The 13,744-nt window shown below is 41.5% G+C and overlaps 1 protein-coding gene across 1 annotated transcript in view; it reads right to left on the bottom strand.

The window, feature by feature from the left end:
- Positions 1 to 12,859, bottom strand: part of LOC122972381 (gamma-aminobutyric acid receptor subunit rho-3-like) — a 33,411-nt gene extending 20,552 nt beyond the window's left edge. The window contains exons 1-2 of the mRNA XM_044339423.1: positions 11,910 to 12,859; positions 5,073 to 5,185 (exon numbers count right to left, since the gene is read on the bottom strand). Of these exons, the coding sequence (XP_044195358.1) occupies positions 5,073 to 5,185; positions 11,910 to 12,046 (250 nt within the window). The 5' untranslated portion in view covers positions 12,047 to 12,859. The remainder of the gene's footprint in view (positions 1 to 5,072; positions 5,186 to 11,909) is intronic.
- Positions 12,860 to 13,744: the final 885 nt, after the last annotated feature.

The raw sequence follows: 13,744 nt of genomic DNA, 5'->3' as shown, positions 1-13,744 counted from the left end.
AAAAACACTGAGACAAGCTCATAAAAGTCCTGGAATTAAACAAGAGAGTCAAAATGTGCTTGATAGGACGGGAACCAGTGGTGGAAGAAGCACTGAAAACCTTTACTTGCAGCTCAAGACTTGTGTTCAGATCTCTACTTTAGCTAAACAAATATTAGCAGTAAAATCTACAAAGAGTAAAGGTTACAGTAGTTTTAATAAAAACCTTGTAGATCATTTCTTTGTTGGGATTATCCTGCTTTCAAATCATTTAAAGAATGAAAGGAAGAGACTGTTGTCACAAGAAAAATGACACCATTGTCCTTTGTTCAAAAACTTAAAAAGACTTATGTTTACATTTTGGTGATGTGCTGCCTCTTTTGGTCATTCTTACAATGACTGTAAAACCACTTAGGTGGGAATGATTGATTGGGGACACAAAGTTCCCCAGGCTGACACTGGAAACCACAGTTAGCATCCTGACTCCTACCATGAAATTTTATACAGACATTCATGTTTCTCAGAGGACAGATCTTACTGACTTTGGTGAACCTCTGACTATTCCTATAGTGCCACCAGCGGATTAAAGTATTCAGTTATCCTGTGAAATATTGAGACTGTCCTCCCATGAAAAACGACACGATAGGTCATAATATCAGGCGCCCAAAAACGAGATATAGTTACGTTTGAGTGACAGATGCCAGTGGTGCAATGGAGATGACATCTATATACACAAATTTCCTCATTTGGAGGTGGCGCATTGGGTGGATGGAGGCTTTAACCCAACAGTGGACTTTGCCACAGGAGAGAGTTGTTTGTTTCCTGTTTTCAATCGCGAGTTGAGATATTTTTTAAAAAAAAAAGCATAACTACAATCGTCCCCTAACATTAACCCTGTGGTTATTATTGTAGCCATGACGACAAAGTCCACCTAAGTTTCAGGAAGTATAAACTTTAGCCTGCACCACATGTTTCTCTAACCTTAACAAAGTGATAATTTTAACCCAAACCATGATCTCTCCCTAAACCGAACCACAGCGGTGTCACATCATAAAACATTATTATTTCCTAACAGTGATGTGTAATGGTTTCGGAAAGCACAGACAATTTGTTTGATGTTGTCCTGCCAATATGTCCTTCTGGAAACACATGGTTGAGCCAGGTATTTGGTCATTAAATTTGGAGGACTGGTTGGAAATATTGCAACATCAACAACATGGATTGGTACAGAATTTTGCTCATGGCTCTTAAAAATCTTCTAAGGGAGCTGTCATTTGACTATAGCAATATTTGTCTCATCTTGGATGTAACATCTGAAACTGCAAAATAACTCCAGCCATTAGATAAATGTAGTGGGGTAAAATGTACAATATTTCCCTCTCAAATGCAGTGGAGGAAAATTAGAAAGCCTCCCAAAAATGGAAATATATGTGTAAAAAGGTGTACTTGTGTGAGTAAATGTACTTAATTTCTCACCTATGTATGCTAACAATGAATATCTCTTGATAGTGCCTTTATATATATACACAAAGAGTAACTTATAGAGTTACAAAGTACATCTTCCCAAGAGCTTTTAGTTCATATATCAGTATAATTTTCACCCATAATCCCTCTTATGAACTACCAGCTCCAGTAAATGTCCTCTGATTCTTCTTATACATGAAATCATGTGGCATTTTGCGTCATGTGCTTGCACGGAATATGTTTCTTTATGCATGGATTGTTGTGTGTTTGATAGTGATGATCTTCATTGCAGACAGCAGTTTGTTTCCCACCCCTCCATCTGCTCCAGACTTGGAATATAATCCAGATTAATGCACACGAATCCCCCCGACCCACACAGTGCCCCCCACCCCACCCCCCACCCCCACACACACACATAGAGGCACTCATTATATTGCAGAAACACACACAGGAACACACAATCCCATTTTAGTGAGCACACAGAGTCCTACTGTATTTCAAATGCTCAGACACACACACACGCACACACACTCGTGCTGCCACACAATGTAGTGTAATCTGGGTCAGAGCTGGCGATTTTGGATTGACACATCCGTTGTCTGGGTGACCCAGTGCCCATCCTCACATCATCAAACCACTGCCTACACATCATCATCATCATCAGCGTGGGACGAGAAGTGCTTTTTTTTTGTTAGACGATGTGTGAGTGAGTGGATTAAATTATCTGGGATCTGAGATGAAATGAGGTGTGTGTGTGAAGCATCTAGTGCAGTAGTGCAGAAGTGTAGTAGTGCTTGTAGTTAGTGAATGCTGCATGCCGCCTTGTGGTTATTATTGGCCCTGGGGAGGCACTGCAGGAGTCTTGGTGGTAGAGAGGGTCTGTACTGGCAGAAGGAGGCTTACACACCAGGCTCCTCTTTTCACCCTCTATTAAGGAGGCTGTTTGTTACTCTCTGCTTACAGCTATTGCCGCTGGCTAGCCTCGTTATCAGAGGGTGAAAAGAGGAGCCGAGTGTGTACTATACAGTACAGTACAGAGCCTCTCCACAACCAAGAGTCCTGCAGTGCCTCCCCAGGGCCACACATGGAAACTGGGTATCTCAGTGTGCAGACCCGCCACTGTGTGGACATGCCCCAGCACCCTTCAACCACTGTCCCAGCTATAGGCAAATAGCCCCACTGCCATGTGGTAAGTCTGTTGAGACAAAGGCTAAGGGAGCACACCCTGACAGAAAAGCAATGTGCTGGGGGAGCGCAATAGGCTGGCCTGGATAGACAAAGGACCCGGCAGCCTCCTGCAGCCAAGATTTGCGATTGGTTGTCCTGGGACCATCCTTACCACCGGGATCTACCTCATCATGGTGAGGACAGTGCTAATTGCTTGTGCAGGTCTCCACATTTGACCACAGTGAACAATACCTGGTCCTTACATATGGTTGAAGTCTGATGGCGATGGGGTATCTGGCAACAGGAGCAGGTATGAACGGACCGGGAGCTGTTAGTCAGAACCCTGCATGGTAGAGGCACAGGGTATTTGGTCACTAATAACTGGGACTGAGTTCCAGCTGTTTTCAGCAGACCCCCGTGTGACTGAGCAGCCCTATTTAGGGGCTGCACTGCTAACCCCAACTGGAGAAGGGCCTAGAAAAGGTCTAAAAATTGCCAATTCAATCACTCACCTGGATAGGTTACTGTGCCTATCGGGTCATTCCACTACTGTGGTCGCAATAGAAATAATTCAACCTAAAACTGGCAACATGGAATGTGAGGACTCTCCTGGACTTGTATGGCATCTCTGACAGATTTCACTGCAGAACAGCCCTGATCACTGCTGAGCTGAGGGGCTACAACATGAACATTACTGCCTTGAGTAAGACCAGGCTCCTGGATGAAGGAGGATGGGGTACACCTTCTTCTGGAAAGGTTTCCCCCCAGGTGGACGACATCTCCATGGAGTGGGACTGGCCATCAAAAGCACCTATCTACCAAGTCTCACAGAGACACCTGTTGGCATAATGAAAGGCTAATGACCCTTCGTATCCCCCTGGCAAAGAAACGTTATTCCACACTATGCTCCAACTTTGCCATCTGAGAATGAGGCCAAGGAATGCTGTTATCAGGCACTGGATGAAGAGTGACAAGATCCTCTTGCTTGGGGACTTCAATGCTAGAGTGGGACAGAACAACAGGATATGGAGTGGAGAGCTAGGTAGGCATGGTATTGGCAAGGTGAATGCAAATGGCATGAGGCTACTTACTCTTTGTTCTGAGCATAACCTTACCATAACCAACACCAGCATCCAGCAGAAGGCAAATATAAGACCTTGCGGATGAACACTCTCTATAAGCATTGGCACATGATTGACTTCATCAGTATGAAACGCAGTGACATCAAGGTCAGCAAGACTGCTGGACTGACCTTCGTATGATTGTGGTTAAGCTCCATATGAAAGTGCTTCACCTCTTGTAACTGCAAAATCCCAACAGAAAGTGGGTGATCTGTGTCAATGCTGCCTAAATTGCAGTGTGGATTTAGGAAGAAGAAAGCTTCAGGGAAAGTGCCAGGAGGAACATCAGGACCTGTTTATGGCCTTTGTTGACCTCCCCAAAGCATTTGACACTGAGCAAAGAGAGCTCTTAAGGGATGTCCTCCTCAGGTTTGGCTGTCCCAAAAAAAAAAAACATCCTCCGCCGGTTTGGGTGACCATAGGAGGACAAGAGTCCAAGTCCTTCCTTGTACAAACAGGGGTGAGGCAGGGGTGTGTGCTAGTGCCATTAACATTTTCCTCCTGTGTGTCACCAAGACAGCAGCAGTGACTGTGCTCTTGTGGCACATACTCTGGAGGATCTTCAGAATGTCCTTGCTGTGGCAGCACAGCAGGATGGGGCTGACTGTCGATACCACCAAGACAGAAGTGGTCTGCCAATGGAGCATCCAATGGAGTGTCCCACCCAGTCTACCTGCCTTCACTGTTGGTGATGAACAGCTGTCAATAGTGCCATCTTTCAAATATGTAGGGAGCATTCTCTCTGAGGATAGCAACACTGACAATGACATCCAGAGCCACATTAAACAGGCATCAGCTGCCTTTGGGAGACTTTGGCGCAGGGTCTTCCAGAACAAGAACCTTCATCCCTCCACAAAGGTTGCTGTATATCAAGCGGTCTGTGTCACCCCCCTCCTCTTTAGCTGCAAAGCTTGGTTAACCCACAGCTGTCACATCAAGTCCATAAAATGCTTCCACATAAGCTGCTTCCAGCACATCCAGGGAATTACCTGGCATGAGCATGAGCATAAGGAGGACCTGGGGGATGTTGCTGCTGACTGTATCACTTGGCAACAGCTGTGTAGGGATGGGGTTCATATGCTGGAGATAGAGAGGACAACCAGAAGACAGTAGAACAGAGCCAGGAAAAATACAGGCATGGTTGCCACCACGACCACCACATATACATGTCCCACCTGCAATAGAACTATGTGGTCCAGGATAGAACTGTTCAGATGTCAAAGATTTCACCTTTAAAGGAGTGGACGTCGTCATTGGATTTCGATGGACAACTGAAGAAGAGGAAGAAGTGTGTGTGTGTGTGTGTGTGTGTGTGTGTGTGTGTGTGTGTGTATGTCTGACCTCCGAAGCCTGGTCTCATAGCGAAGTCATGCTCCTCAATCCTCAGCAGCTGTTCACTCTTTATAAGGAGTGTTTTGGTGCTGTCCTGCTTCTTCAGTTTGTAGTCAATGCGCCTGCAGAAACAACACACACAAACACACACACACACACACACACACACACACACACACACACACACATTCACAGAGACAGTGTGTTAAGGGATTAGTTGGTTTATTAAGGCTGCAACAAAACACAGTTTGTGGTTTTCCTCCCTTCTCTCCCTCTCTCCACCTCCCTGCTGCTCGCTCATTCACTCGCTCTCATCCTGCCAAAAACCATAGCCTAAATCAAAGGTGAGGCACATCTCCATGAACATATCAACACACATGCAAGTGTACACACGTTTTCTGACACTCAAAGAGTTTTATTATGTTCACAACACAAAACATTCCTCAGTGCCACAGTGCCAGCAGCTGCTGAGAGTGTATCACTCAAGTATCGTTAATAAGCAATTTACATTACATTTACCATGAGTCCTCTCCTCCTGAAGCTGTATATAGAGAGCCAAAGTCAAACCAGAACTTCCAACTTCTCTTCAAGAAGAGGAAAAACCTCATTAAAAATCCCATTAGCGTGTAACCATGCCAATAGCTGAAAATCCATCCTTGGAACAGAACCTTTCTTTATAGTATGTTGTAAGGCTCGCTTCATATGTTTAGATGAAGGACTTTAACTTTAACTTTAACTTTAATCAATATTTTTTTTTTTAGCGGCCTTTAAAGAACCTCATTCCCTACAAGTCGTAGACGTGTGAAGCTGCACGTAATAGCTCGATAGAGGAGGCGAGTCCATGAGTGAGTCAGGAGGTCACGGCGAGTTCAGACACGTCTGTAACAACAGTAGGACAGAGAGGAGTCTTTACACAAGACGGATTACAACTAGAAAGATGCATTAGACTGACTTTAGCAAAAAGAGTTGGGGAGTTTTATGGATATGGACAAAACCAACAGTGACATAAGTACCCGCACTTGTAGTTCTTTTAATGGGAGCTGTAGTTTTTCTTTGTGCACAATGAAAACTTAACAAAGGTTTAAATTTCTGATAGCAGCTGCTGTAGTGGATGCAGAGCAGTCTGAGTCTGCATTGAATTACAGAAGCTAGACAGGAAGTGGTGTCATGACTTTGGCTCTCTATTAAAGTTAGAGTAGAAGAAAAATGGCCTCTGACATTTGTTGTAATATTGTTGTGTGTTGTAATATAACACACACACATGTTTCCAATAAGTGACACAGATTTACAAATTTAAATCAAAATGATTAAGATTAAGATTTTTTTGTCGAACTCCTCTTTCCAAAGTTATGAATGAACCTTCAGGCTCAACACACTGGAGATGCTTGAAATGTCTGGATGTGATGTAACATCATCTACGTACGTTTGCAACAACAAAACAAACCATGAAATGCCAAGTACATTTCTTCTTGTCAACAGTGTTTGAGTGTTTTGAAGTGCTGCTGTCCTCACACAACATAAAATAAACATGTTTTCACTGTTATATAAACTATAAACTACTATATATGTCACATTCAACCAGGAAAACCCCAACGAGACGACATTCAGACGTTCAGAATATAAAAGGTGTAATTATGGGCTGAGAACGGCTGCCTCACAGCTGTTATACATGCTGCAATCTGTGTGTGTGTGTGTGTGTGTGTGTGTGTGTGTGTGTGTGTGTGTGTGTTCCGAGAGGGGGTAAACATACACACACGTGCGGCACACAGGTGAGCACACAGCGTTAAAAGCGATAAAAGCTGTTTGAGATTTTCTTTGCTGACAGATGAAAAGCCTTTTTGAAAGTCACACACCTTGACCCAAACAAACAGGAACACACGCACACACGTGTTCTTCGATTATTGTCAGAAAATGTATTTGAGCCAAATCCCATTTCCATAATCCCTTAAATTAACAATACAATCCCCCAAAACAAACCCAATTTAACCCTCATCACCGTAATTCAATTATGTCGACATGTTTTTTTAAAATGTATTTTTAACAGTTTGTTGTTCTTAGAATGAAAGAAAAAAGGTCTTTGGAAATATCATAAATGCTCTGTTTTGTTGGCTTGATAGCAGCTGGCAGGCTACCAGTTTTACACTGTACAGAACATGGTCAGACAGTGTGTCACTGACAGGGATTTTTAAAGGACTAGTGTGTAAGATTTAGTTACTATTACTGTAGCAGACAAAAAAAAAGCTATTTAATTTCAGCTGACCGCTTTTCCCAGAGTGAACTTGGACAAAAGTGAGGATCAAAGAAAGGAAAAGTCCTTTTTTTTTTACCACTCAGAGAAAGCCTCAGAGCCATAGATGATGAGGATAGCCTGGCTGCTACTGTCGACATCAGCATTCAAGTATAACCACTGCTGTAACACTATACTGAATACACACACACACACACACACACACACACACACACACACACACACACACACACTTAGTCATTCAAGTCCAATTTAGTCATTTAGTGTTCTCCTTTTGGACTACAGAGCATTATCAGTGATCTCGCAGTTACTCTAAATGAACTGAAATTAAACATTTGGAAATGTACCAATTGGTATTTTATGATGACAGGTATTTTGACAAGTCACAGAAAGAAAAGTACAGGTGTAAATAATCAAATTAATGATGTTTGTATTCCATTTAGATGCTTGTCAAGACGGTATTCAAGTTCCATGAATTTATGATTACATGCTGTACACTTTCTGGAGCAATAATAATAACAGGCAGTAAAAATGACTTTTATGGCAGCGGTTGAGGTGAAGTGAGCTTTGTGCATGAAGGTGTGTGTGTGCGTGTGTGTAATGTGTAATAAAATGCAGGGGTATTAACATTATTACAACACCTTAGTCAAAAGCTTCCTTGTCTCCAACAGTGCATTGAGTTTTGCAACCTGCAGTTAGTCACTTAATCTGAATATTTTCCACTGACGATAGAAACTTTACATGAATGGTTTCACGAATGCAATCAGTGGTGGGAGAAGTATTCAGATCCTTTACTTTAGTAAAAGTATATAAGTATTATGAGCTTGATGTAGTTAAAGTATTGCAGTAAAAGTACATAAGTATTATGAGCTTGATGTAGTTAAAGTATTGCAGTAAAAGTAGTGGTTTGGTCCCTCTGACTGATATATTATTATATATGACATCATTAGATTATTAATAGTGAAGCATCAGTGTTAGAGCAGCATGTTACTGTTGTAGCTGCTGGAGGTGGAGCTAGTTTCAACTACTTTATATACAGTTAGCTAGTTTAGTCCAATGGTTCCCAACCTAGGGGTCGGGCCCCTCCAAAGGGTCAGCAGATAAATCTGAGGGGTGGTGAGATGATTAATGGGAGAGGAAAGAAGAAAAAACAAAGTTCTGATACACAAATCTGTTTTCAGTTTTTAGACTTTTTCTCTAATCTTTGATTTTTGCTGAAATATTGGATCATTTGAACATTTATTGAAATGAAAGCATGTGAGAAGTTTAGAGGGAAAAATCACTATTTGGTGGAGCTGTTAACAACTCATAGACATGTGAAATGTGACCCCGACTACACACTGCTTTTTGTAAGACGTCAAAAGACAAAAAGGTTGGAAACCACTGGTTTCATCTTTAACAATATGTTGTATTTTAAAAGCTTGTTATATTATCCATTGTGTCAAATCTTCATCTGAAAAGTAACTGAAGCTGTCAAATAAATGTAGTGGAGTAGAAAGTACAATATTTCCCTCTGAAATGTAGTGGAGTGGAAGAATAAAGTAGCATCACATGGAAATACTCAAATAAAGCACCTCACAATTGTACTTAAGTACAGTACTTGAGTAAATGTACTTAGTTACTTTCTGCAACTGAATACAACTGCAGAAATTGCACAGAACTCAACCTGTATTCATTCATTCATTCTAACAGAAGCTTCAGGAAAGCTGTCTGTTGCTCTTCTCTACTAGAGAAATAAAACCTGTTTTTAAGAACACGCTTTTGCTGAAAGTTCCTGGTAAGAGCAATAAAAACAGCACAGTCAGTATTTTCATTTTTTAGGCAAACCAGACATGTGTAGAAGTGAAATTCACATAAGGGAAGTGAAAATGATTAAACTATGGGAACCTCAGTGTAAAAGTGAAATCACAGCTTCCTGCACCTCCCAAAGAGTGACTGAATAAACTGTTGTAAGTTAATGGAGTTACTAAAATGGCTACCATTAGCTCATGCTAAGCTGCATACAAACTGTGAGGATTTTCACTCCACAGGCAACAAGTTGTTTAAATAGCTAGTGTCAAAATGTGGTTGTTGTTATTGAGTCCTCCCATAAAAGACAGTATTGACACAGAACTGAGGTATTTTAAAATAATGCATGTTTTCAGGCCTCCAGCGTTCCTGAAGTGAAAGGCAGATTCATTTTCTCATAGAAAATGTGACAGTTGGAGCAGGTCAAGTCTGGGATGGACATCTTCAGTACAAAATATGAACAACTGTGTTTGAAAGTATCCGGTTCTTTCACTAAAAGTCAACTGTACTAATCCGTGGACATAAAAACTGGCTGCCAAAGTGCATTTCAGTAAGAAACATCCAATCACAGAGCTTCAAATTTAGTTTCTTTAGTGGTTAACTGCGAGCTGAGACTAAAAATTACACATAATAGAAACATGATTATATATAAGTAGTTAAAAACTGCTCACTGTCAGATTCTCAGCCAATTTTGGAAGAATGCAACAACTACTGTGCAGTGTTTTGTTTCCAGTTGCAACAACGAAGTATTTTAAATTTGATGCAGCTCTGACCAGCTTCGTCGTGGGAGGAGCTATTTTGGGCACTGCTGGTTCCCGAGGTAATAGCCCCAATTATTTTTCCCACAGACATTGTTACGTGACTCTCAGTTTGGGCTCTATTACAGCTTGGTTGAGTCATCAGTACAAACTCTTCAAGTTGAAACTCTACAAGTTGAATCATCAGTACAAAAGAGGAACAACTGTGCTAGAAAATATTTGGTTCTTTGATAAAAAAAAAAAAAACTCAATGGTACAAGACTGTGTGCATAAAAAAAATTCTGGGAAGAAGTCAACTATGACTTCCAAGGTGCATTTTGGCAAGAAACATCAAATCACCAACTTAAAATTGGATCATGTGTGCTGCCAACTGTGGGCTGATTACGCTGTTGAGAAAACTGATTTTACATTAGCCTACTTTAAACCAATTTAATTTCATGTTCTGGGTTAATTTTGAAAGAATTCAACCACCACAGTGCAGCGTTTTGTTCCCAGTTGTAACAACAAAGTCTTTTGAATGTGCTGCAGCTCTTACTTCTTCCTCAAAGCAACGTCAGCTGAGACTCACGGATATTGTAGTATTCAGAGCCATCCACCAAACTGACAATAAAGAAGAATGAACAATATCCTCAATATTAGTTAACATTCAACTCAGGACTCTTTCCCGGATAGTGTAACGATCCTATAGGTTTATATTTTGAACACTAGTTTCAATTATTTCAACTTCATTTCTGAGAAATCAAGTTTTGTCCGTGATTTTCAAGGACAAAACTCAGAGTAGAGGTGTGAATCAGAATTAAACACTTTTAAAAAATTAAAAGTAAACTGATCCAAACTGAGGATTGTAAAATCAGTTTTCTGAACACCGCAATGGCACTGTTAGCTGTGTTTCTCAGAAGTGTGTAGCTCCGGCTCTGATAAGTGAAGAAAATGCAGAAGTGCCTTAAACCTGCGTTCTCTCTAATGGCCAGCAGGGGGCGACTCCACTAGCTGCAAAAAGAAGTCTGATTGTTTGGTAGTCTGAAAATGACCCAACTACTCACTTGATTTATTACCTCAGTAAACAGTTTCCTAATGAGTTTATGGTCTCTGTTGCTGATTTCAAGTCTTCCTCAATACATCATGATGTTCAGTTTGTAAATTATGGCCCCATTTAGAGTGAAATAGATGATAAAGCAGGTGATTGACATGACACTGCCACAGCGACAACGTTGGTTAGGTAACGTAACCATGGTGTAACCACAGATTCACAGGGTATAGCCGTAGTTGTCGTTATTTCTGTGTTTTCAGTTCATGAAAGTTAATTGTAACATTTTGGTCGCCTAAAACAATCTTGTTCAGCGTTTGGTTGAACTAAAAGAAGGCGGATGTTCAGTTTTTCCAGTAAGTGCATTTCAATTTAATGGTTTTAAGCCTTTTTTTTTGCTTGCAAAAATTAGCATTACCATTATAGTTAAGCAAAGACTGTAAATGGACTGTGCTAACCAAGCTAGCAGCTAGCGTTAGAGACAGCTCCACCCTCTCGTCCAAATACGGTCAATTCTGCCCCTAAAAATCCAAAATGGTGACGGTCAAAATGCCGAACTCGAAGCTTCAAAATGGCGGTCCGTAAACCAAAGGGTGACGTCATGGTAGCTACGTCCGTTTTTTTTTTTTGTTTGTTTTTTTTTTTTTTTTACAGTCTATGGTTTCTCGCTGTTTCTTGCCAAAATGCACCTTGGGAGTCGTAGTTAACCTCCACCCTGAAGATTCTTGTTGATCCAAGCCGTAGAAGAGTTCGAACTGAGAGTCGCAAAACGTTGTCTGTTGGAAAAAAGAATCGGATTTTTACGCCCAAAACAGCTCTTCCTACTATGCAACTAAACGACTCTTTTACAAACATGCAGTTGTACTCCTTAACACCTACAAACATACTTTGATGTGGGAAATTTGAAATGACACTTTACATCAGCTCCCCTGACTTCCAGTTCTAAACTTTCTGAGAGAAACACCAAAGAAATATTCTGCTCCTAAGCTGTGAATACAGTGTGAGTGTGTCTCTGTGCGTCTCACCCTCCAAACTTGAACTTGCTGTTTTCCCCGAGAAAGACCTCTTTGTGCTTCCTGCGCCCGGAGCTGCGACCGCCGGTCACCATGGCAACAAGGCTGGCCGCGGCAAGGGCCAAGCAAGTCAGCACGTCCACCTTCATGTTTCACAGGTTTCCCTGCCACAGTGGACACAGCGCCAGCATCCCGGCTGCAGTGACCCCCACCACCACCACCACGTCTCTGCAGTCAACCGTCCACACCGTCCGGCTGACTAATGCTGCTGGTTGTGGTGAAACATCCCACAGTGGCTGGAAGTTTCCTCAGCCAGAGAGCTCCAGAATGAAGGCAAATACATGAGATTCCTCTCGCATGCATGTATTTGTGTTTATTTATGTATCTTTACATCCATGCATGCAGCTCTTCACTCTCCAGCTGAACATACTGAGCCTGCAGGTTGATGATCTCCAGGAATCTTTGCCTTCTGGTGTCGCCGCTCGCTTTCTGGCACTCACTCCTCTGCCGCAGTCTGTCTCGGTCTGTTTTATCTGTGGTTTTGTGGATCTTTCTATCTCTGATTAAAATCGATATGAATCTATTCCTCGCAGCGATAGAGGAATGACACTAATTCCACTCTAATCCTCTTATCTACAGCCACAGCAATCTTTCACTAACCTACAAACTGAAACACACACACACACACACACACACCATCAGTAATCAGGATTTTCTCAGCAGGACAATGAAAAACTGGCACCTGGTGTGATTATATGAGGTTAGCACACACCTCCACCTCGTGTGTGTGTGTGTGTGTGTGTGTGTGTGTGTGTGTGTGTGTAGAAGGGTTTTTGTGCGAGAAAATGAATCACAGGTTTGGAAGCAGCTCAAACAACAAAAGGTCGTCAAGATCGGCCGAGGTTTAATCCGAGCTGGAGTAGAGCGAACTGCGTCTAATCCGGCCTCACCTCGCGCCTTCCTCAGTTTACACCTCTGGAAGACATAATCCAACACACACACACACACACACACACACAGACAGACACACACACACACAAATAAATATCACATGCACAAAAATACAGACGATACACATGAACACGCAGTAAGCAGCCTGACATGTCATACAGCTACAAACACATAAATGCAAAATAACGTTTGCAGTAAGAAATGTTGCTGAAATAATTTTCTGAACAATTTTTAGGTATTACGATAATATTTAATGTGTTTTTTAAAGAAATGTTCTCTGATCTGACGCCCCTAGGACAACATTTGTCTGTTGTCTGTCTCCTCCAAATCACTGTTGAGGAATAACTACGTTTTATGATGGGACGACACTGTGGTTAAAGGGGACATAACATGCTTTTTGTGATTTTCTGTTGTTTTGGTGTTAGATGTTAAACATGGTCAAAGGTCCAAAACTTGAGGTGAACGTATGTAAAAATGCTCCCTGAAAGTCAAAAGCCAGAGCTTCAACCTGCTCTGAATGCTCCGTTTGTAAAGTTTTCCCAGTTACTGAATTTAATGATCTTGGTGTGACTCTGGATCCAAATTTAAACTTTAAGAAACATGTAAAAAAAAAAAAACGGTTAAAACCATAAAGTACAACTTAGAAAATTTTAGACATATTAGAAACTGTCTCTCTTTGGACACAGCCAAGATATTTATGCAGCTATGATTCTTTCCCATTTGTCTTATTGCATCACATGTTGGCGGCAGGCTGGAGAAACAGCCGTAAAACCTCTTGAGTCCTTATACAAACAAACTCTAAAAACTCTGGACAAAAAGCCAATGCATTTCCGTCACTGTAGGGTACTGGAGAAATATAATTTACTGACCTTTGACAATTTTAGATTATTCTCAAA

The sequence above is a fragment of the Thunnus albacares genome, chromosome 21 (assembly GCF_914725855.1).
Source record: "Thunnus albacares chromosome 21, fThuAlb1.1, whole genome shotgun sequence".
Classification (NCBI taxonomy): domain Eukaryota; kingdom Metazoa; phylum Chordata; class Actinopteri; order Scombriformes; family Scombridae; genus Thunnus; species Thunnus albacares.
The sequence above is the reverse complement of the archived record's forward strand: the minus strand, read 5'-3'. Positions and strand labels throughout refer to the sequence as shown.